Source organism: Gymnoscopelus microlampas (assembly GCF_963454915.1).
Source record: "Gymnoscopelus microlampas genome assembly, chromosome: 17".
NCBI lineage: Eukaryota > Metazoa > Chordata > Actinopteri > Myctophiformes > Myctophidae > Gymnoscopelus > Gymnoscopelus microlampas.
In genome coordinates, this window is record NC_139954.1 from 45066998 (window position 1) to 45092213 (window position 25216).

The 25216-nt window shown below is 41.4% G+C and overlaps 1 protein-coding gene across 1 annotated transcript in view; it reads right to left on the reverse strand.

The window, feature by feature from the left end:
* arhgap15 (Rho GTPase activating protein 15) overlaps positions 1 to 25216 on the reverse strand; it is a 130522-nt gene that overhangs the window by 65316 nt on the left and 39990 nt on the right. The window contains exons 6-8 of the mRNA XM_084085259.1: positions 12161 to 12259; positions 9860 to 10043; positions 413 to 550 (exon numbers count right to left, since the gene is read on the reverse strand). Coding sequence (XP_083941385.1) covers positions 413 to 550; positions 9860 to 10043; positions 12161 to 12259 — 421 coding nt within the window. The remainder of the gene's footprint in view (positions 1 to 412; positions 551 to 9859; positions 10044 to 12160; positions 12260 to 25216) is intronic.

Genomic DNA, 25216 nt, shown 5'->3' on the forward strand with positions numbered 1-25216 from the left:
GCATTAGGGCTACGGACCCCCATTTAATGGCATTTCTATCACTTGGACCGCAGTTTATATTGTAAAATCAATGTTAATGTAACTCTGAGAGTGTACAAATGGAACCAAATGGACCCGTTAGGGTCCATTTGGTTCCATTTGTACACTCTCAGAGTTACAGACCCATAAGGGTCTATTTGGTGCCTAATCTATCATTTAGCTGGGGACCCCCTGGAACTCCCTCAAGGACCCCTGGGGGTCCCCGGAACCCACTTTGAGAACCAATGCTTTATCACATATAGTTTTGCCCCCCCCCCCCCCCCGTCCCCCCCGTCCCCCCCGTCAGTATCTCTGCGGACCCCCTGTTGAGGACCCCTGTTTTCAAAAGGTTTTTTTCAGCTGATTTTTTTCTGAACAGGTTAAAGTCACAAACCTTGGATGATGCCCTTCTCCTGGAGGGTCTTCATGGACGGTCGTCGGATGATGAACTTCTTTAGCCTGTTCTTCACCCCGTTCTTGTCCGCGCTGCTGTCTGATTGGCTGTGTTTCAGCTTGCCGCTTGTGAACATATCTGCCGACAGCACAAGCAATGGAGAAGAACACAACAAAAAAACAGCATGACTTGAGTGGTTAAAGCCAGTGGTTTTCAACCTTTTTTTGCGTCAAGGACCCCAAAATTGACACACATTAGCCCAGGGACCCCCATTTGAAAAGTTATGCCAGGGACCCCCAATAAGAGACGATTTTTACGGCTCTCTAGCAGTGATTCTCAACCATTTCAATTTCAAGGACCCCCAGTTTAACATGCATTAGGGCTACGGACCCACATTTAATGGCATGTATATCTCTGGGACCCCAATTTATATTATAAAATCAATGTTAATTTAACTCTGAGAGTGTAACAAATGGAACCAAATGGACCCTAACCATTCAATCAGTTGTTTTGAAAAAAAATGTATGTTGCTATAATATCAGTGCAAACTTTTTCATGTCAAGCACCACCCAAAATGATATGCGTTTGGCCCGTGGCACCGCCATATACAAATATTTTGTTCCAGGGACCACCCAGACGTTGTAACAGAGTTAAAAATGTTCGCTTTAAAACATTATATTTAAAGATGTTTTTTTCCCCGCTATGAGCTTGTATATCTGCTATTTTTGAATAGCCAAAAGAAATCTTAAAATGACACGGATAAGTTCCCGGTCTTAAAGGGTTAAACTGAAGATCAGTGGCACAGCCAGAACGCTAGTATGGTCTGGGCCTGAGCAGGAGCGGGTGGGCACGCATGCACGCGCGCTGTGTCCCCGACCCGTGCGCACGCGCGAAAATGTGTGGTTATTGCGCGGATATTGGACGTTTTTGGGCGTTTTTTTGTTACTTTATTTCGGTTTTAGGGTTAGGGTTAGGGTTGGGTTATGTTATTTAATTCTTATTTTTGCCTGATTTTACCGATTTTTTATCAAAAAATTAAAGGTAAGGTATAAGTGATATTTTTGGGTTAAAACAAAAAGTATTTTGTTAAAAGGTTAAAACGCTATATTCTGATAGTAATCATTGGTATAGAGTGTTTGTTCAGTAACAGATGTCTCTCTGTCTCTCCAGCTCTTTAATAAACAGAAAATACATTTTCCGGTAGGTGTCAAAATCTCAGCCAATCAGGAGAAAGTACCCATTTTTAAGCTTCATTTTTATAGTGTTCCAGTTCCAATTTTGTCTGCTCATTTCTTAGTGTCATCACTTCCAATTTCACTTGTTTAATCTATATCCTGATTGAGTTCTCTATCCTGATTGGATAAAATTGGAAATGAAACTGAAACGAAAATGCATTTTCTGTTTTATAAAGAGCGGGAGAGACAAGGAGACTCCTTTTACTGAACAAACACTCTATAGCAATGAGTACTATCACAATATAGAGCTATTTTGCAATTATTTTAATAATTGCAAATCACTTACCCTACCTTTAATTATAAAACAAATTCCCCCAAAAAATGTTTTTGCAAAATCGATTGGGTGGGCCAGCTCTCTATGTGAGGTGGGCCACGGCCCACCCAGGCCCACCCATGGCTGCGCCCCTGATGAAGATCCAGGTCAAAATTCTCTGTGGAGTCTTTTTTGGGGGGTTGCTGTAGACATAGTGGCAGCAAAAGGCAACAAAATACAGAAGCAGCACAACGCTCACTGCAATGTGTGAGTGCTCAAAGTACAAGGCTAGAGAGCGCTTCATTTAGTTTATGTTTACCTGATAGGCACTTGAACACTATAAGTCTACACTTAGTAAACTGGACCCATGTCGGCTCTGTTTTTTCCCCCCGTCCGCACCAAATTCTCTTTGGCAAAAAATAGCCGATGTTTGGCTAATGTTACCCCCCAGCAGTGGTGTAAAGTAACTACGTACACTTACTCAAGTAGCTGTACTTATTTTGAGGCACTTTTACTTTACTGGAGTATTATACTTTTACTCCTACTCCACTACATACAATATTTGGAATATGTGGACTTTTACTCCCCTACAATTAGTTGAAAACTTTAGTTACAAGTTACTTTGGAGATAATTACGATAGAAACACATACATTAACCACTTTAGCCCTATTTTAAACCTAGGCTATTTGACATCGCGACGCGTTATGAGCTTGTAGATCGGCTATTTTCAAACATTTTAGTACTTTTACTTTTGGTACTTTAACTACATTTTGATACCAATACTTATGTACTTTTACTCAAGTACATTTTCAATTCCGGACTTTTTACTTGTAACAGAGTACTTCTACACTGCAGTGTTGATACTTTTACTTAAGTAAAAACATTTGAGTACTTTTTTCCACCACTGCCCCCCAGAATATGGAGGCTGGGGGGTTGCCGTTGAGTGTGGGGGGGTCCAGCTCAACATGATTCCAGTTTAGAAAAGAACATGATTGATATTTGACAAGAGTTCCCTATACGCCTTGGGGTTCTCCTTGTGACTAGACACCATTGTTGATGCTGTTATATATGGCAGGTACCAGGGCAGGAGTTTCAGGGAGGCTAACAAAGGCCATGGCTGTTGTTGCCCCTCAGTTTGGCCTCGTGCCACTCAAAGAAAATGGCCTGCCCCGAGGCCACAGTGGCCTTAATACCCCAGCTGACTGTACCACACTTTCTCCTGTCTCCTTCTTGTCGTGTAGACACCAGTGTCTCTTTCTTGTCATGTACTGTAGACACCAGTGTCTCTTTCTTGTCATGTAGACACCAGTGTCTCTTTCTTGTCATGTAGAAGACACCAGTGTCTCTTTCTTGTCATGTAGACACCAGTGTCTCTTTCTAGTCATGTACTGTAGACACCAGTGTCTCTTTCTTGTCATGTAGCCACCAGTGTCTCTTTCTTGTCATGTAGAAGACACCAGTGTCTCTTTCTTGTCATGTAGACACCAGTGTCTCTTTCTTGTCATGTAGAAGACACCAGTGTCTCTTTCTTGTCATGTAGACACCAGTGTCTCTTTCTTGTCATGTAGACACCAGTGTCTCTTTCTTGTCATGTAGACACCAGTGTCTCTTTCTTGTCATGTAGACACCAGTGTCTCTTTCTTGTCATGTAGACACCAGTGTCTCTTTCTTGTCATGTAGACACCAGTGTCTCTTTCTTGTCATGTAGACACCAGTGTCTCTTTCTTGTCATGTAGACACCAGTGTCTCTTTCTTGTCATGTAGACACCAGTGTCTCTTTCTTGTCATGTAGACACCAGTGTCTCTTTCTAGTCATGTAGACACCAGTGTCTCTTTCTTGTCATGTAGACACCAGTGTCTCTTTCTTGTCATGTAGACACCAGTGTCTCTTTCTTGTCATGTAGACACCAGTGTCTCTTTCTTGTCATGTAGACACCAGTGTCTCTTTCTTGTCATGTAGACACCAGTGTCTCTTTCTTGTCATGTAGACACCAGTGTCTCTTTCTTGTCATGTAGACACCAGTGTCTCTTTCTTGTCATGTAGACACCAGTGTCTCTTTCTTGTCATGTAGACACCAGTGTCTCTTTCTAGTCATGTAGACACCAGTGTCTCTTTCTTGTCATGTAGACACCAGTGTCTCTTTCTTGTCATGTAGACACCAGTGTCTCTTTCTTGTCATGTAGACACCAGTGTCTCTTTCTTGTCATGTAGAAGACACCAGTGTCTCTTTCTTGTCATGTAGAAGACACCAGTGTCTCTTTCTTGTCATGTAGACACCAGTGTCTCTTTCTTGTCATGTAGACACCAGTGTCTCTTTCTAGTCATGTAGACACCAGTGTCTCTTTCTTGTCATGTAGACACCAGTGTCTCTTTCTTGTCATGTAGACACCAGTGTCTCTTTCTTGTCATGTAGACACCAGTGTCTCTTTCTTGTCATGTAGAAGACACCAGTGTCTCTTTCTTGTCATGTAGACACCAGTGTCTCTTTCTTGTCATGTAGACACCAGTGTCTCTTTCTTGTCATGTAGACACCAGTGTCTCTTTCTTGTCATGTAGACACCAGTGTCTCTTTCTTGTCATGTAGACACCAGTGTCTCTTTCTAGTCATGTAGACACCAGTGTCTCTTTCTTGTCATGTAGACACCAGTGTCTCTTTCTTGTCATGTAGACACCAGTGTCTCTTTCTTGTCATGTAGACACCAGTGTCTCTTTCTTGTCAATATGTAGACACCAGTGTCTCTTTCTTGTCAATATGTAGACACCAGTGTCTCTTTATTGTCATGTAGACACCAGTGTCTCTTTATTGTCATGTAGACACCAGTGTCTCTTTATTGTCATGTAGACACCAGTGTCTCTTTCTTGTCATGTAGACACCAGTGTCTCTTTCTTGTCATGTAGACACCAGTGTCTCTTTCTTGTCATGTAGACACCAGTGTCTCTTTCTTGTCATGTAGACACCAGTGTCTCTTTCTTGTCATGTAGACACCAGTGTCTCTTTCTTGTCATGTAGACACCAGTGTCTCTTTCTTGTCATGTAGACACTAGTGTCTCTTTCTTGTCATGTAGACACCAGTGTCTCTTTCTAGTCATGTAGACACTAGTGTCTCTTTCTTGTCATGTAGACACCAGTGTCTTTTTCTTGTCATGTAGACACCAGTGTCTCTTTCTTGTCATGTAGACACCAGTGTTGATTTTGACAGCACATTTTGATTTAGTTTTAGTCATACTGTTTTGAATACAATTCCATTTAGTTCTAGTCATATTTTAGTCATCTGAAATGTTTTAGTTTTTGCCTAGTTTTAGTCAACTAAATATCCTAAGATTATAGTCGACTAAATCTACAGTTGATTTAGTCGACTAAGATGTGTTTTGGCGGTGCCTTGATGGCGTCGTAATGGCTGATTTGACACTTGTTTGGCATGCTGAAAATAGCCGATCTACAAGCTCACAACGCGTCGCAGCGCGACGCGTTGTGAGCTTGTAGATCTGCTATTTTCAGAGCACAACACCCCGAGCGCAACCAAACATAAAAGGACTTGTCTTTTACTTCTACTGGATGTCTTCTCCACTAGATCCCTGACAAACATTTTAGTCTAGTTTTTATTTGTTGACGAAATTGTCAATATATCTAGTCTTAGTTTTAGTCGTCATAGCTTAGTTCCTGTTTCGTTTTTATTTCGTTTTCGTCAGTGTAAAAAAGGAAGTCGACGAACATTTTTCGTCATAGTTTTAGTCGAGGAAATCAACACTGGTAGACACCAGTGTCTTTTGTTGAGATGCTGAATTCTCAACTCCCCTTCCCCATCTTTAAAACAATCCGGTAACTTTGATTGGTGCAGGGCTGAGCATATGGATCAGATTGTAAATACCAGTATTTATTGATTTCACAGCAGATAGTCTACATATTGCATTTAAAAATCATCCTTAACCCTTAAATTCAATGAATCCTTTCAATAGAGCAGCAGCCTAGAGGGCGGAGACCGTCCGTATGTCACTGATCACATGACCCCACCAATCAATTCTCCAGTTCTAGGCAACACAGGAGGAGGGGGGACTTTTACCCCATGAAGCCTTGAATACATGGATATATTTTGTTTTTTGTCGCAATAATTTGGTGCCCGGGAGTATTTCCGGTAGGAGACACAAAGATTCTACTTTGTGTCTCCTACTGGATACATTAGCCGGTAGGTAGTGCTAACTGCCATTAAGCTACAAGATTGGAAGGGTTATCATACCAAAATATAAACTAGAGACATGTAGGAAGACAAAAATACAAAAACTTTACGGTCACCTTAGGTGGTACCAATTTGTGAAAATATCAGTGTTGGCCCCTGGACTATTTATTCTTATTTCCACACAACAGCTCTAAGGTGTATCAATGACATAGTTCAATGTTGGAAATGAGTGGTATTCCCCTTTAAGCCCCCCCCCCCCCCCCCCCCCTCCCAAACAGCATCTGGCATTGCCACGGTACTACCTGATGCTAAAGTTTCCCCCCCCTTCGTTACACGATTCCCACTCTTATTTATTCATTAGGCTCCCTTCCAGGCACCTCTCCCATGGCTGTCTTTTTCTATTATTCATTCCAATTGAACTTTTCTGTGTCTTTGGGAATTCCCGGCTGTTTTTTTTTTTTTTTCAAAAGACCAGCCCTTTGCTTGTCATTTTAATAAAAATGAACATTGCTCCTCCCCGATGAATGAGGATGACCTATTTTGTCTATAACTGTAGCGTCGCAATCCAAGAAACAGCTTCTCTATTTGCTCTAAAAGGGGAGGGGGGGGGCGGTTTCCAGTAGAATTAGGTTATTATCAGGTATATAATGAGCGTTATTCTAAAGCCTGTCGGAATTTAAACGCATACAATAATGCTGATGTTTTGTTGACATTTATGTCATTCGCGATGAGCTGAATTTTGTTGTTTGAAATACATCTAGCATGCTATCCAGTGGCGTGCACAAACATTTTGAGGGGCAGGTGCTCAAGTAAATCATACTTTTTTTTGTTTACTTGGTCTGCTCCTTTTTCCCTCTACACCTATACCTCTTTGCCAAAAATAGCTGATCTACAAGCGCACAACGCCTCGCAGCGCGAGGCGTTGTGCGCTTGTAGATCTGCTATTTTTGGCTAAAGTTCTCCTCAGAAAAGGGATGCTAGGTTTCGAGTGGTTATGGTAAAAAGAAAAATCATATCACATAAAGATTTGGCGGACCCCCTGTAGTAACTCTGAGGACCCCCTTTTGAAGACCCCTGCTGTAAACTGAAGAAGAAAAAAAACTTTTTTCCCCTTTTTTTCAAAAGGGGAATAACTTCTGGTCAAGAGGGCAAAGGGCAGGTGCTCTAGCACCACCTAGAGTCTATCTGTGCACGTCCCTGATGCTATCAGTGTTGCCAGATGTACGATAATGATCGTATTTGTACGATCATTTTACCCTCTGTACGATGTGCGATCAATAATTCCCAAAATGCCCAAATGTACGATAACTTTGCCATATCACAAAAAAAGTGAGTGAATTTACAAAATTCCCTGGCTGATGATTCGGACTTTTCAAAATAAGGTATGGAAATCAGTAAATCTGACCCTAGATCTGTACTTCGGAGCGGTCGTGTCTTTCCAGTCCAGTTTCAGGCTTTTATTTGTCTAAGGTACAGGAAAAGTTGCCTGCTTCCACGCGGCCTAATGTGTTTTAATCACGTAGGAGTCTCAAACCAGGTTGTTTCTTGCACTAAATGCGATTTTTTTTCTTGTGAAATTAAATATTTACACGGGTGATTTCACTTTTTTTGGGGGTGTGTACAATAGTTTTCTTTCAAATACGATCATTTAAAGCCTCCGGTACGATAATCAGGGACGTGCACAGATAGACTCTAGGTGGTGCTAGAACACCTGCCCTTTGCCCTCTTGACCAGAAGTGCCCTTTTGAAAAGGGGAGAAAAAGTAATTTTTTTTCCAGTTTACAACAGGGGGTCCGGGACCCCTAGGGCGTCCTCAGAGTTACTACAGGGGGTCCGCCAAATCTTTATGTGATTATGATTTTTCTTTTTACCATAACCACTCGAAACCTAGCATCCCTTTTCTGAGGAGAACTTTAGCCAAAAATAGCAGATCTACAAGCCCACAACGCCTCGCAGCGCGAGGCGTTGTGGGCTTGTAGATCTGCTATTTTTGGCTAAGAGGTATAGGTGTAGTGGGACAAAAAGAGCAGACCAAGTCAACAAAAAAAAGTATAATTTACTTGAGCACCTGCCCCTCAAAATGTCTGTGCACGCCACTGGTTTTCTTTCAAATACGATCATTTAAAGCCTCCGGTACGATAATTCAACATTTCCCATGTGGCACCACTGTGATGCTATGTTCTCCACACGTAACTAGAAAGAGATTAGACTAGGATGACATGATGGTGCCCTGCTCATGGTCTTGCTTAGGGGAAATATCTCCAGACTCAAAGGCAAGAGAGGCTGAAGATGACAATAAGAGACCGGAGATCGGACTCCATGTCCCTCGTCCCTAATTAGGATTTTAATATGATCATCCTACATCAATAATATTCCTCGTTGCAAAGCGCCAAAAGGTGACAAGATTGATTTGAACCATTGACGGGGATTACCATAATTGCTGCTTGACATATGCTGACATAATGCTAATTAGCATGTTCTCGTGTCATGGTTCGTCTGCACAAATTCATAATTGAAATCAACAGTCACCACGAGATTCCTGGGCCGTGTGTTTGTAAAAGAAATATATAATAAAATGCCACGAAAAATCACCAAAAGGAAACCTGTCACACCGAATCGCCTCAACGGGAGACGAGCGCGCGTAATGCTCATTGTGTGGTACAGACATTGCATGTTCTAAGTCAGTGGTTCTCAAACTTTTTCATGTCAAGGACCCCCACATTGACACTTATTAGCCCGCGGACCCCCATTTGAAAAGATATGCCACGGACCCCCCCATAAGAGATGATTTTTACAGCTCTATAGCAGTCAATTCTCAACCATTTTAATTGAAGGACCCCCAGTTTTGGCATGTATTAGGCTACGGACCCCTATTTTATGGCATTGCCATCTCTGAGACCCCAATTCATATTGTAAAATCAATGTTCATTTAACTCTGAGAGTGTACAAATGGAACCAAATGGACCATTTGTACACTCTCAGAGTTACAGACCCATAAGGGTCCATTTGGTTCCTAACTATCCATCATTTAGCTGGGGACCCCCTGGAACTCCCTCAAGGACCTCTGGTCCTAAGTCACACAACTGGCATGTGCTGGAACAAGGCGACACAATGGAATCCAGGTACACGCGGCAATGTTAATTTAACTCTTAACGACATTGTGTTTTTAACCATTTAGATCACATCTTTGGTCATATTGTGCGCCTAGTTAACACTCTGACCGCCGGGCCCGTAGCCTACGGGCCGATAAATCCAACCGTAAAGCGCCGATCCCGTAGCCTACACGCTGTGGTGCTTTTTCCTTTTTTTCAAAAAAAAAAAAACGTTTTTCAATTTTCGACACGGACCATTTCATTGTAACACCACCGGAAACAGAATTACTCGGGATCCGGTTTTGCCGATCCCGTCGGCCCTCGTTGTAATGACGCAACTGAAACCCCATTTTCTCCCTGTAGTTTTTTCTCCTAGGTGATCACTGTTTAACATAAACCGTTCTAAATACTACATGGAGGCACCGTTTGACACGTGGTCTTCACTGCTCGAACCAGGCAGATGTCCGCGATGTAAACAAACAGTGCACAGCTCAATCTTACGGATTTTAACAAGGTCTATGGCGACGTGAAAAAAACAAAAAACAACAATAAAACGTTGGCACTGGTGAGTACATTATGAGATTAACCTCTGGCGGTCAATGTGTTAACAATAAATGAAAAAAGATTCGTTCCAGGTGTAAAAAAAAAAAGGAGGTAGGTGTGGGAATGTGGACGGATGGACTGTCTTACTGATGGAGCGCCGGTTGCTGGGGTTCTGCTGCTGCTTCTGTTTGGTGCCGGGGGAGGGGAGGGAGGAGGAGGAGAAGGCGGCGAACGCCGCTCCATAGCCTGGCAGGCTGCCATGCCTCGGCGCCACGTTCTCTGTGCTGTTGGACCTCCTGAGAGGGAAGGCTCCGCCGCCGTCCAGCTTCGACTGCAACGGTACGGTATGTATGGAACAAGGAAGGAGAGAAGCAAAAGGTTATACAACCAAGGGCACAGCATCCACCCTTTGAAATATAGGCTCTATGCACAGCAGCCGCTTTTGCAGAGAAATTGGGCCTCTTCTTATTCACCTGTTTCCTAGGCTGTGTGTGTTTCACTTCCTGTCGATTTGATCCAATGAAATCCAATGAAACTGGTCAGATGACCAATGATATCCAAGTGAAAACAACAGCAAGTGAAACACACACAGCCTAGGAAACAGGTGAATACTTCCTTCACAGGTGTTACCAATGATACTAATGAAGGCTCTGTTCCACTCTGGTCAAACAGAGTCAGGGTGCTGATATTGTGGCATGTTGGCTCACTGGAAACACTCTGCTACACCAGTGGGTCTCAAAGTGTGGTCCGGGGACCCTCATGGTTCCTTGAGGGGGTTATATAAATGGCACCTTAAAAGGTGTGGAACTCTGAGAGTGTACAATTACGGGTCCAGTTGGTTACATTTGTACACTCTCAGAGATATGGGGGTCATTGACATTAAAAGGTTTGAGAACCACTGTGCCTTCATTCATTAGTATCATTGGTAAAACCTGTGAAGGAAGTAATTAAAAAGAAGCCCAGTGTCTTTCCGATATGGCTGCTGTGCATAGAGCCTATTGGGTCTATATAGGAAGTGACAGTTCAAAATTTACTTGAGTAAAAGTACAAAAAGTATTGGTAACAAAAGTAGACAGTACTCTGTTTGTGCAGACTTTCCCATTGCACAAGTTCAAAATGTGTAAAAAAATATTTTGAAAATAGCCGATCTACAAGCTCACAATGCGTCGCATCGCGACACATTGTGAGCTTGTAGATCGGCTATTTTCAAATGGCCAAAAATGTGTGTAGGGCTGAAGTGGGTAAGGTATGTTTGGTTATACACACCAAAATCTACAAATAAACTAGTAACCGAAGTTTTTGTAAGTAATTGTAATGGAGTAAAAGTACAATGCCTCTGAGATGTAATGGAGTAGAAGTGAAAGTACAGAAAACTGGAAATGCTCCAGTAAAGTAAATACAGTACTTGAGTAAAGGTATTGAGTTACGTTCCACCACTGCATATGTACTGTATGTATGCACAAGGAAGAGGAACACTTTCACACCGAGCTAGGCTGCCGATTGCATAACTAATAGCTAGGGCGTTGCTACTCACCCATCTCCAACCACATGGAGTTATCTGAGCCGAAGCGGTGTGGTCAGTGATTCATATATTCAATAATTATGAACCACCGCTGTGACTACTACCGCCGCGGTAAGAGTTATGGAATTTACCTTTAAAAATCTGGTTTTCGTTACAATGAAACGAGTGATTCACGTCCGCTGCTTCCCGTTTAATGGCAGTGTTTACGACGTGTTGTCAACTTACTCATCGTAACGTCGCTAAGCAGTGGGTGGATGAAGTACTCAGATTTGTTTCTTTATTTTTTAACCCATTTGATCCGGAGGAACGCATCCCGTGCCATTTGAGATTTCTTTGGGTTATTCAAAAATAGCAGATATACAAGCTCCGCTACGAGCTTGTATATCTGCTATTTTTGAATAGCCAAAGTGTAAAATAAGGGGTATAGTCCACCGAAATGACCCCTCATTTGAAAAGATATGCCAGGGACCCCCTTATGAGAAGATTTTTACGTCTCTATCAGTGATTCTGAACCACTTTAATTTCAAGGACCCCCCCAATTTGACATGCATTAGGCTATGGAACCCCATTTAAAGGCATTTCTATCTCTGGGACCCCAATTTATATTATAAAATCATTGTTAATGTAACTCTGAGAGTGTACAAATGGAACCAAATGGACCCGTTAGGGTCCATTTGGTTCTATTTGTACACTCTCTGAGTCACAGACCCATAAGGGTTTATTTAGGGTCATTTAGCTGGGGACCCCCTGGAACTCCCTCAAGGACCCCTGGGGGTCCCCGGACCCCACTTTGAGAACCAATGGTGTAAAGCACATTGAATTGCCTTGTTGTTGAAATGTGCTTTACAAATAAAAACCGCCAGGCCTGACTCAGCATACAGCATACAATACGCACATAATGTAATAAAGAGGGCCTTGGTGCTTACCAAGGAGTCCACTGTCTTTTTAATAGCGTCGTGCCATTTGCAAATTGTGGGGTAGCTGTCAGCCTGCAGGAGATACCCGGTTCCCGTGTTGGTTGTGATCTGTAATAGAAATGAGAAATAAAAATACTGCCGGTGATGCAACGTAATCACGACCACACATTAATCCATTACGACCGGGAACGCGTCCGTGTCACTTAGCAGATCGACAAGCTCATAGCGCGCACCGAGTCCAGTGCCGCGCTATGAGCTTGTAGATCTGCTATTTTTGGGGGGAAATCGTGGAAAAATGTGTGCATATCTTTGAATATATATATATATTTTTAAAGCGAACATTTGTAACGCAAATCTTTGCTTCAGGGGGGTCCCCTGGAACACAATATTTTGAGATGGGGGGGGGGGGGGGATACATATCATTTTGGTGGTCCTTGACATGAAAAAAGTTTGAGAACCACTGATATTATAGCAACAAAAATTTTGAAGATATTTGTAGAATCCCCCAGAAGCAAAGATTTGAGTTACAACATGTTTGCTTTAAAATATATATATATACATTCAAAGATTTGCACACATTTTCACAACTTTTCAAAAAGATCTAAAAGCTCCGAGTGCCGCGCTATGAGCTTGTATATCTGCTTTTTTTTTTAATAGCCCAAAGTATATAAAATAATGGCCAAAACAAATATCTAAAATGACACAGTCTGCGTTCCCGGATTTGAATGGGTTAACATATAGCGACGCTTCAGAGTAAATCCTGATATCATTTGTAAACACATCACAGCACGGTGATATCTGAGGTCACCGTAATAATAAGCATCAACAGATATCATATTGTCACATGACAGGGAAACCTTTTAAGTCCAAAACTGTTACTTTTCAGGAACATGGAGGAGGAAAAAATAGAACGTGTGTTCCAACGAATCCAATGTAGTTATTATTTAGTCACCAGTGGTGGAAAAAGTACTCGGGTATTTTACTTAAGTAAAGGTATCAATACTGTAATATAGAAATACTCATTTACAAGTAAAAGTCCGGAATTCAAAATTGACTTGAGTAAAAGTACAAAGGTATTGGTATCAAAATGTACTTAAAGTACCAAAAGTAAAAGTACTAAAATGTTTGAATATAGCAGATCTACAAGCTCACAACGTTGTGAACTTGTAGATCGGCTATTTTCAAATAGCCTAGGTCTAAAATAGTTAAAGTGGTTAATGTATGTTAAATATTTGTAAAACCCAAAGACAGACTTCAACCACTTTCACTTGTTCTTTGGCAACAAAAAAAATGCAGATCTACAAGCTTGTGCTGTAGATCTGCTATTTTTCTGCACTTTTGTTGTGACACTGTGGTAATACGACAAAATAGGGCATCAGTTGGCGGCGAAAAAAATGTTAGATATCGACCCAAACAGTCAGTGACGATATGTTGCCTGTAGTATCACCCAAACATCAAGCAACCTCATACAAAATTCCTCTGTGTGTGTGCTGTACTGTATATGCGTGTGGGCGTGCGCGTGTGCATGTGTGTGTATCGTGCTGTGCTGTGTGTGTGTGTGCGTGCGCGATGCCCACGGTTTGCAGGGGGTGGGTGCGTGCGTGCGTGCGCACGCACGGAGAAAAAAAAAAGAGACAAACGCAGACTGTCTTCCTCAGAGGGGAGAAAACACAATTAGCGTGATACTTGTCATCTTAACCCATTAAAGCCGGGGAACGCATCCGTGTGTCATTGTATAGATTTCTTTGGGCTATTCAAAAATAGAATATAATACAAGCTCATGAGTTTGTATTACGTACTATTATTGTACTACGAGCTGGCGTTTTTTTGAAAAATCGTGAAAATCGGTGCAAATCTTTTAATATATATATGTATTTATTTATTTTTCAGTGAAGCGAAAATTTCTAACTCAAATCTTCGCTTCTGGAACTAAATATTTTACAAATGTTCGCTTTAAAATATATATATATATTCAAAGATTTGCACAAATCTTTCACGATGAAAAAATAAATAAATAGCAGATCTACAAGCTCATAGCGCGGCACTCGGTGCCGCGCTATGAGCTTGTGTATCTGCTATTTTTGAATAGCCCCAAAGATTTTTTTTTTTTTTTTTTTTAAGACGCAGATTCGTTCGCCCGGTTTCAACGGGTTAATATTGGGCCCGTTCTGCATCTCTCCAACGGTGCAGTATAACAGCGCTTGGCGCCGTCACACGGAATAAATCGCCAGCCTTGGCGGAAGTCTTTGAGAAAGCATGACATCAAGGTCAGCATTGTCAAGTGTGGTTGAAATTACACTGATAAGAGGCTCCACATTGAGACCAGAGAAGAGAGAGAAAGGGGGAAAAAAAAGGCTAAAAACATCAAAGCCGAAGTGAATAATATTTCATGCGTTCTAACGCCAACTCACACACACACACACACACACACACACACACACACCAGCAGCCATTTCTATTGGACTGTTTTAATCATCAGGAAAGATAACTTCTTCCCTCGTTGCCTCCGGGAGGTAATTCCTTTTGGTCGTGTTGAGGAGTTCAGGAATCACATATAACCTTTTTTTTTTGCTTTTTTATTTGGGGGGGAAAATCGTCTTTCTTAACCCATTAAGACCGGGAACGCATCGCTGTCATTTTTAGCTTTATTTGGCTATCAAAAATAGCGCGTCACCGAGTGCCACGCTGTGAGCTTGTAGATCTGCTGTTTCTTGAAAAATCAGGATTTTTTTTTGCAAATCTTTGAATGTATATTTTTTTTAACATTTTGTTAAATATTTTGTTCCTGGGACCCCCCAGAAGCAAAGATTTGAGTTACAAATGTTCCTTCAAAATATACATATTCAAAGATTTGCACACATTTTCACGATTTTTTTTTTTTTTAAATGCTGATCTACAAGCTCAGAGCTTGTAGATCAGCACTCGCGGTGCCGCGTGTTGAGCTTGTAGATCTGCTATTTTTTAATAGCCAAAGAAATTTAAAAAAAATGACAGAGATGTCTTCCCGGATTGAAGGGGTTAATTTGGCATGAAGAGCTGGACCCGGCCATAATTCTTTGTATCGCTTTACAAAACCTTGTAATGAATTCTGTGTATCTTTTTTTTTCTCTCCCCCTTCTTTTTTTTTTATCAACCACCGTGCATGTGGCGGGGGGGGGGGGGGATGGGGGGCGGGGCCGATGTAGCCGCAAGCTTGGTTTGTGCTTCGGCGATGAGTTGTCGTGACGTGTATAGCTTTGGCAAAAATAACATCATTCTAACTGGAAAAAAAGGTTATTTTCGAAGCGTAAATCTGTTTTTTTTAATGTATTTGTTTTTATTAGATAGTAGGAGTGTTAGTTAACACATTGGTTCTCAAAGTGGGGTCCGGGGACCCCCAGGGGTCCTTGAGGGAGTTCCAGGGGGTCCCCAGCTAAATGATAGATTAGGCACCAAATGGACCCTTATGGGTCTGGAACTCTGAGAGTGTACAAATGGAACCAAATGGACCCTAACGGGTCCATTTGGTTCCATTTGTACACTCTCAGAGTTAAATTAACATAGATTTTACAATATAAATTGCGGTCCAAGTGATAGAAATGCCATTGAATGGGGGTCCGTAGCCCTAATGCATGTCAAACTGGGGGTCCTTGAAATTAAAATGGTTGAGAATCACTGCTAGAGCCGTAAAAAAAATCTTCTCTTATGGGGGTCCCTGGCATATCTTTTGAAACGGGGGTCCGCGGGCTAATAAGTGTCAATTTGGGGGTCCTTGACATGAAAAGGTTTGAGAACCACTGAGTTAACAGGTCGAGAGAACTTTCCAACGCAGGCCCCCCCGCCCCCACGCCTCACGAGGAGCATGTCATCACTGTAGGCCTGTCCCCGACTGAGGATTTGTATAGTCCAATCTGATTGGCGACTAATTGCCAATAGTCGACTGGCAGTCGACTAATGCAACACCCAAAAAAATTATAATAATACAATCTTTTTTTTAAAATATATATTTTAGATTTTAGATTTTTTTTTGCATGATTTGACTGAGATTGTCAGTGGAATCAGAGTCTGATTCCACTGACAATCTCTCAGTCAAATCATGCAAAAAATATGTTATGCGATAGAGGAACATTCCATTTGGGCCGTAGGGGTGCTTAGTGTCTGATTTAACATATACTATTGGTTTCTCCCAATAAATCATGATGTATATCCTATTTTTGGCAAACTATTAGTTAATTAATATAACAAATTAGGCCAATCTCTCAGTAAATTTTTTTTTTTATATTTTTTTTATGATTCGACTAAGACAGGGGTCTTCAACGTTTTCAGGCCAAGGACCCCCTAGCTGAGAGAGAGATGAAGCAGGGACCCCTAGCTGAGAGAGAGATGAGGCAGGGACCCCCCAGCTGAGAGAGAGATGAAGCAGGGACCCCCTCGATATTGTATAAAATTGTGTTTCAGATTCAACTTTTTTTGTTTACTTGGTCTGCTCTTTTTTCCCTCTACACCAAACACCTCTTTGCCAAAAATAGCAGCTCTACAAGCCCACAACGCCTCGCGCGCTGCGAGGCGATGTGAGCTTGTAGATCTGCTATTTTTGGCTAAAGTTCTCCTCAGAAAAGGGATGTTTGGGTTCAAGTGGTTAAGGTAAAAAAATAATCATATCACACAAAGATTTGGCGGACCCCCTGTAGTAACTCCCGGACCCCCTAGGGGTCCCGGACCCCCTGTTGAAGACCCCTGGACTAAGAGATTGGCAGTCGACTCAGACACCCCTCGACTAATTAGTTGACTATTGGACTATTAGAGGTCAGGCCTACATCACTGTCAGGTGAAAACCTTCCAAAACTGTTACTTTTCAGGAAATGGAAAAACACGTTTCATTGGTTAAACACTTTCACTTAAAAAAAAACGTCTTATTTGTGTTACTTTTGTTGAAATATGGAGATACAAGGTTTAAATATGGAGATAAGAGGTTTCTGCCGCCCGAAAGAAACGTCACGCAATCTGGCCACCCTGCAGACAAGTGGTAGAAAGTAACTAAGTACATTTACTCAAGTACTTTGCTTTTGAGTATTTCCATTCCTTTTTTAAATACTTACTAAGCCCTATTTTATACTTTGGTCTTTAGGTACTCACTTTTACTTTGTAACAGAGTTATCTCCACATTATGATGATTATTGCTTTTAACTCAAGTAAAAAGGAGTACTTTCTTCTTTTCACCACTTTGCCCTGCAGACTTTTCAAAGTGTCTTTGACTGTTTGAGGAACCGACTTTTCTGACTTGGTTTGCAAAGCGTCAGGAGCAGTTAACCCATTAAGACCTGTGTCATTTTAAAGATTTCTTTGGGCTATTCAAAAATAGTAGATCTACAAGCTCGTAGCGCGGCACTCGGTGCCGCACTACGAGCTTGTAGGTCTGCTATTTTTGAAAAAACGTGAAATTTGTGCAAATCTTTGAATATGTATGTTTTAAAGCAAACATTTTGTCAAATGTTCATTTTGTCAAACGTTTGACAAATGTCTTCTAAATCCTAACAGTTTTTTTGGGGGGGAAAAAAAACTGTCGTTGCTATATCAGTGGTGCTCAAAAACGTTTTCATGTCAAGGACCCCCACAATTATATGCATTTGGCCACGGACCCCCATCTCAAAATGTGTTGTTCCAGGGCCCCCCAGAAGCAAAGATTTGACTTAGAAATGTTTCCAAGATATAATTATATGCATTCAAAGATTTACACACATTTTTCAAAAAATAGTAGATGTACACGCTATGAGCTTGTAGATCTGCTATTTTTTTTTATAAAATGACACACAGATGTGTTCCCGGTCGGAATGGCTTAAGCGGCATCCTTTTGTGATGCCAGATCTAAAATGGGGGGGAAATGGTTGCGGGCGCCAGTCCTTGTCAGAGTGCGTTTGTGAGCCCTCTCGTCTTGGGTTACGAGCATCTGAACAAGCATGTTTGCTCTGGAACATTGTTTTTTTCCTGGAGGCTGCCCCGGGACGTGTCAGTAATAGGGTCCACACACACACACACACACACAATCACTGCTGCATTGTGGGGGACAGGTTATGGAGGAGACTGGTGCATTCGGAAGCCCAGGCGATATATGTATATATATACATACACACACACACACACACCAAACCACGCAAACCTAGAATTCGGTTTGACTACTTTGCAGCTCGTGGACAAAATATAATACTAGGAATACGTCAGGCAGGCAGAGACCTTGTATCTCCATGTTTCAACATTTCTTTCTTTGTACAAGAGTTTTGCGTCCTGAAAATAGCCAAACTATCACACGTGAGCTGAGATGTGTTATTTTCACTATTTTGGGAACCTTCTGAAAGTGAAAGTGGTCAGATAGATAGATAGATAGATAGATAGATAGATAGATAGATAGATAGAGATATTTATTTGGCCGCGGATCCCCATCTCAATATGCTGTTGCAGGGACCCCCCCAGAAGCAAAGATTTGAGTTAAAATGTTTGCTTTAAAAAAACATGTATATTCAAAGATTTGCACAAATGTTCACTTTTATTTTTTTCAAAAATAGCTGATCTTCAAGCTTATAGCCGCACTATGAGCTTGTAGATCTGCTTTTTTTGAAAAGCCAATGTTATTTTGGGACCATTCTCAAAGTAAAAGTGGTTATATAGATAGATATAGACATTTATTGACGCTGCAGATATAATTCGCCAGAGGATGTAGGCTACAGCATTTAAGTTACAGATACAGAGTAAGAAAAAAAGTACTATCAAATACAGCAAGGGTAGCCTGTGGATTCTATGTGTCTATGAATTGTATAAATATTGAACCAATATGTAAAGAATCAACAAGAGCTTTTGACTAAATAATAACTACACTGGATCCACTCAGGTTCTTTTTTTTCTCTTCCATTTCCTGAATCGTAACGCTTTAGAACATACAGTACAAGGTTAACTACCCGACAGTGACGCTACAACAGGGATCAGCAGAGGCTCCGAGTTAGTAACTTACAGTCACAATAAACCCATGCTGTGTTCATATCAAACCTCTGTGTGATTAGCAGCAGCATAATGCACTGGGAAAGGTTGTTTCATATAAAGCTCAGCTAGATGTCTTTACATGAATGTTGCATTAGTTACAGTCTGCTCCTCTTATGAATGCTGCATGAGCTACTGTACGTACCTTCAACTATAGGATGAATCTACAGTATGTATGTTATGTACTCTATGTTTCATCAACTAGGATGCATCTATGTACAGTACGTTTCATCATCTCATCGCCAACAACCTTGATGTTCATGTTTGTATACAAACAGCATACAGCACATAGGTATGTAGGAGTGCGACTCTCAATTATACTTGATTAAGCGATTAAGCGTAGTTTCATACTTAGTTGCACAACGGTTTTCGTGCAAACATAGTGAAAATGGCAGACCTGCCAGGCAAGCACACATGTTGTGAAGTTGTTGTGAGGATGTAGATTGGATATATATATATTTTTTGTGCCTGTTATGCCATGCCCAAAATAGCGTTTAATTGACTATTTTCTTGACATAATCGATTAAATTAAAACATTTTGATTGACTGTTGCACCAACCTGCTCCAGATGAGCAGGTTGGTGCCTTGCATGGTTTCCTCCGCCATCGGTGTATGAATGTGTGTGTGAATGGGTTAATGGCACAATCAATGTAAAGCGCTTTGGATAAAAGCGCTATATAAATGCACCATTTACCATTTACCCCTATAACTTGTAGGCTAAAGTGTGTTCTGTGCTGATGACGTTGTAATATCACAAACTCTGTGACTGCGGGTAGTTCTGACGCAATCCCCCATCTGAAGTCAAAACAAAAAAAAGCCACATCATGTTTAACATTTATATACATGTTATCCGTAGATGTACAAAATGATGCCGAAACTCGGGGGTTCCATCCCTAAATCCTCGGAGATCCGGGCCTTTTTAAGAAACCAATGTCCTCTCTTTAAGTTTATCCCCGGCAACTTGTTATCTTGAAATCCAAAGATTCAACATGGTAGCTGCCGCGGTAAGACCCCTCATGGCATGTGGGAGGTGGGGGGGGGGGGGGGGGGGTCTAACACGCGTTCCACAAGGACAGCGCCACAGAAGCGCTATCCTGAACGGTCGCTCCACTTTCCGTCCCCCCTGTCATCTCAGACACAGAAGTCGTCCATTGAAACGTCAAGACTTTACACGCCAAAGTCTATCTGAATAGACCGATAAGGAAGATCGGGGGCTCATCCTTCTGAAGTTTAATCAGAAAAAAAAGGGGAGAGCAAACTACTTAAAAAAATATATCAGACATTTTTTTTCTTTAGGAGGCAGTACGGTCAAAGATGCATTAACCCATTGAGACCGGGAACGCATCGGGAACGCATCTTTTCAGATCTCTTTGGCTATTCAAAAATAGCAGATCTACAGGCTCGTTTTGCGGCACTCGGTGCCGCAAAACAAGCCTTTTTTTTTTAATTGAAAAATCGTGAACATTTGTGAAAATCTATATATATTTTTTAAAGCGAACATTTGTAAAATATTTTTGTTCCAGGGAACCCCCAGAAGCAAAGATTTGAGTTACAAATGTTCGCTTTAAAAAATATAAATATTCAAAGATTTGCAAAAAAAAATAATCTAAAAATAGCAGATCTACAAGCTAATAGCGCGGCACTCGGTGCCGCGCTATTAGCTTGTATATCTGCTATGTTTGAATAGCCCAAAAGAAATATTAAAATGACACGGACGCGTTCCCGGTCTCAACGGATTAAAGATTATCAAGAGGGCCCGAAGAGATGACAAGCGGACTCTCCCCGTCTATTCACTCGCTTAATGAAAAAGGCAGATAAGCTCCCCTCCCCGCAAAAACTAAATGCGGCCACATCCCAGAGCCTCGAGTCCCTGATGTCAGCCTCAGTCCTAATCTACGCCACGCCACAAAAGGTACGAGCGTAGTGTGTGTCGCGCCTCCTCTCGTGTCAAAGCTCACATTGAGCTGTAAGGTTTTTTTCGCGGGCCGCAAACTCTCTGGTAATAAGACGCCTTGATGTTAATCCTGACGCGCGGCGACGAGGAGGCGGCGCCCCTCTCTCTCCAAAACACACTTTGTGATTTTAATTAGCGCGGTCACTTCAATCTCAGGCACAAAAAAAAAATGATGTTTGCCGGAGAGATGTTATTAACCCTATCAATCCGGGAACGCATCCGTGTCATGTTTTACAGTAGATTTGAGCTATACCGTTGTTTTATACTTTGGGCCAGGGGGTCTTCAACGTTTTCAGGCCAAGGACCCCCTAGCTGAGAGAGAGAGAGATGAAGCAGGGACCCCCTCTATATATGGTATAAAATTGTGTTTCAGATTTTTTTTTTTTTTTAATTATGTGGTCTGCTTTTTTTCCCCTCTACACCTACACCTCTTTGCCAAAAATAGCAGATCTACAAGCTCACAACGCCTCGCAGCGCGAGGCGTTGTGAGCTTGTAGATCTGCTATTTTTGGCTGAAGTTCTTCTCCTCAGGAAAGGGATGCTAGGGTTCAAGTGGTTAAGGTAAAATAAAAAAAATCACACAACAATTTGGCGGACCCCCTGTAATAACTCTGAGGACCCCCTAGGGGCCCCGGACCCCCTGTTGAAGACCCCTGCTTTTGGGCTATTCAAAAATAGCAGATCCACAAGCTCGAGCTTGTGGAACTGCTATTTTTGAATAATCTTGAACATTTTGTGCAAATCTTTGAGTATTATATTTTTCAAAGCGAACATTGTGAACTCAAATCTCAGCGTCTGGAGGGTCCCTGGAACAAAACATTTTACAAAATGTTTGCTTTAAGAAATATTTTTTTCAAAGATTTGCACAAATTTTCCACGGCACTCTGTGCGGCCGCGCTATGAGCTTGTAGATCTGCTATTTTCGAATAGCCAAAGAAACCTAAAATGACAGGCGCGTGCGTCCCCCGGATTGAATGGCTTAATGTGTGTGGAAAAAAGCTAATACAGCCCCTAAAGGCCTCTCGATTCCTATACAGCCCAAATGAGAGCTAACCGACGGCATCGGAGCTAATGCTAACCAAACTGTACCTATAAGGTCTAATGGTGTGGGGGGAAAAAAACTGAACGCGGGCAAATTGATAAACTAAGGCAAATAGAAAATGGATTTGGATACCAAATCCCTTGAGAAAGTCCCCACTAGTCACTGAGCAAACAGACCAAGGAATTAACAAAACCACATTGTTGTCATTGGCTGGGTTTGGTAGCAGATATTACAAGTCCCCAGTGCGTTAAAAAACAGAGAGACACTAAAGCACATCCGGCATCTAAAAGACAGCACAGAAAATCCTCAGCGATGATGTTAACTCAGATAGTGTGCACGTGGAGCCTTACGGGTACATTTGGTTCCATTTTGTACCCTGTCTGAGTTGCATTAACCCGTTGAGACCGGGAACGCATCTGTGTCATTTTAAGATTTCTTTGGCTATTCAAAAAAATAGCAGATATACAAGCTCATAGCGCGGCACCGAGTGCCGCGCTACGAGCTTGTAGATCTGCTATTTTTGAAAAATCTTGAAAGTGTGTGCAAATCTTTGAATATGCATATTTTGGTAAAGCGAACATTTGTAACTCAAATCTTTGCTTCTCCCTGGAACAAAACATTTTGGATGGGGCGGGGGGGGGTCCGCGGCCAAATACATATAATTTTGGGGGTCCTTGAGATGATTAGGATTTAGAAGACATTTGTAGAATCCTCCAAAGCAAAGATTTGAGTTTAAAATGTTTAAGAAAAATTATATATTCAAAGATTTGCACCAATTTTCCACGATTTTTCAAGAAAAACAAAATAGCAGATATACAAGCTCATAGAGCTTGTGCTATTTTTGAATAGCCAAAGAAATCTCAAAATGACACAGATGCGTGTCCCGGTCTCAATGGGTTAACACTGAGGATATTCCTGTGTAAGTAAAGCACACATTGCAGACGGCTAAATCCACACATGGGGGTCTATCAAGGATCCCATCCATTCATTGCCAATGGAGGGAAAACAAAAGGAGAAAATACAAAATCAAATTCCAGTCAGAAGTTTTCGTGTGCATTTCTCGCAAAGTGAAATGAAGTTACAGTAACCAGCGCAAAGTACTGTTTTGCATTTAGAAATGAAAAAGAATACGAAATAAATCACTTTTTTTTCATCACATTTCTTAATAAAGAGGACGTTGAATGTCTGGGCCTTATTTTTGACTGGAGTCATTAATATTTAAATATGCACAGTGGTGCAGAGAGGAGAGTGCCATTTGTGCCTTTATACATTTGCATTTGGCTCTTAAATTAAACATTAATTATGGTTCTTCATAAAGGAACAATACGACGTTGAAGCATTCTACTTTGCCAAGTTAATTATTTCCAATTTGCAACAAAATATCTGTGAATATGTCAAACTGTGATGATATGGTTCACAAAGATATAGGAGGGGAGAAAAAAAGAAAAAGTTCTTAGGCTTGGTGGAATAAAGAGGGTATCTACGCTGGTGTTTCGTCAGGTTTGGCCCTGAGAAGAATATTAATTCTAAAGGCCGAGGAACATGTTTGTGATGTTCACATTTTTCTTTCCCTATCATTTGTACAATATAAAAGCTTTCCTCATCCACCACTCTAGTACAGCTCCAACGCTGGTCCCTCCCAGCCTGTCCTCTTGATCTTGTGCTAATTCCAACACTGGGGCTCGACACACAGCTGCCCCGATGATAAAGGTAAGATTGCAGTGGTGGAAAGTAACTAAGTACAATTACTTAAGTACTGTGCTTAAGTACAATTTTGAGGTATTTGTACTTTACTTGAGTATTTCCACTTTACAATACTTTCACTTCTACTCCACTACATCTTGGATCCAAATATTGTACTTCTACTCCACTACAATTATTTGAAAACTTTAGTAATTAGTTACTTTGCAGATATAAATTAATATATATTAAAAAAACATACAATAACCACTTTAGCCCTATTTTATACATAGGCTATTTGAAAATAGCAGATCTACAAGCTCACAGCGCGTCGCATCGCGACGCGCTGTGAGCTTGTAGATCTGCTATTTTCAAACATTTTCGTACTTTTACTTTTGGTATTTAAGTACATTTTAATACCAACACTCTCACTACTTTCACTCAAGTACATTTTTAATTCCGGACTTTTCCTTGTAACAGAGTATTTCTACAATGCACTATTGATACTTTTACTTAAGTAAGAAATGTGAGTACTTTTTGAACCAGCCCTACTGTATAATCCACCACTCCATAGCTCCTAACGCTATAGTCTCTCCCAGCCTGATGTCCTCTTGATCTTGTGCTAATTCCAACACTGGGCTTCGACACACAGCTGCCCCGATGATAAAGGTAAGATTGTGTGAATGCGGGTTCGTGCCTGTTAGTACGGAATAAAGGCCTTTGCCGGGGTGGGGGGGGGGGGGGGGGGGGGGGGATTTATCGGCGAGAAGTTCATTTCTAAGTTGTAATCTCCAAAGGCAATCTGCTTTGCCGAAGGTTTAAATCCGTGCACCGTTTTGGCGATTAACGACACTGTGTGTGCTTTCACTGTTTCTCTTCAAGGACTCAAATAAATTAATGCCCACTTCAATGTAAGCAGCTTTTGAGCAGCACAAGGGCTGGGCCACAGCACCACCACCCACCCAACCACCCAACCAACCACAAAATACCTTTTCTCTGCTTTGGGAGAGGACTGTCATTTCAAGAGATTAACTCCCCCGTTTCAAGCCCTTTTTTGGAGACTTCACTCACACAGGAGTGGAATTATATTAAACTCTTAGAAAAGGTACTGTATATAGCGTCGGTTTGGTTATGTGAGCAGTCTCGACGACGTGTAACAAACACAAGCCTTTCACTGATGCAGCAGCATGTCCGTTCCGTGTTCAGTGGTGTAGAGTAACTAAGTACATTTACTTAAGTACTGTACCTACAGTAAGTACAATTTTGAGGTATTTTTACTTTACTGGAGTATTTCCAATTTTCAGTACTTTTACTTCTACTCCACTTAATTTCAGAGGCAAATATTGTACTTTTACTCCACTGCAATTATTTGAAACCTTTA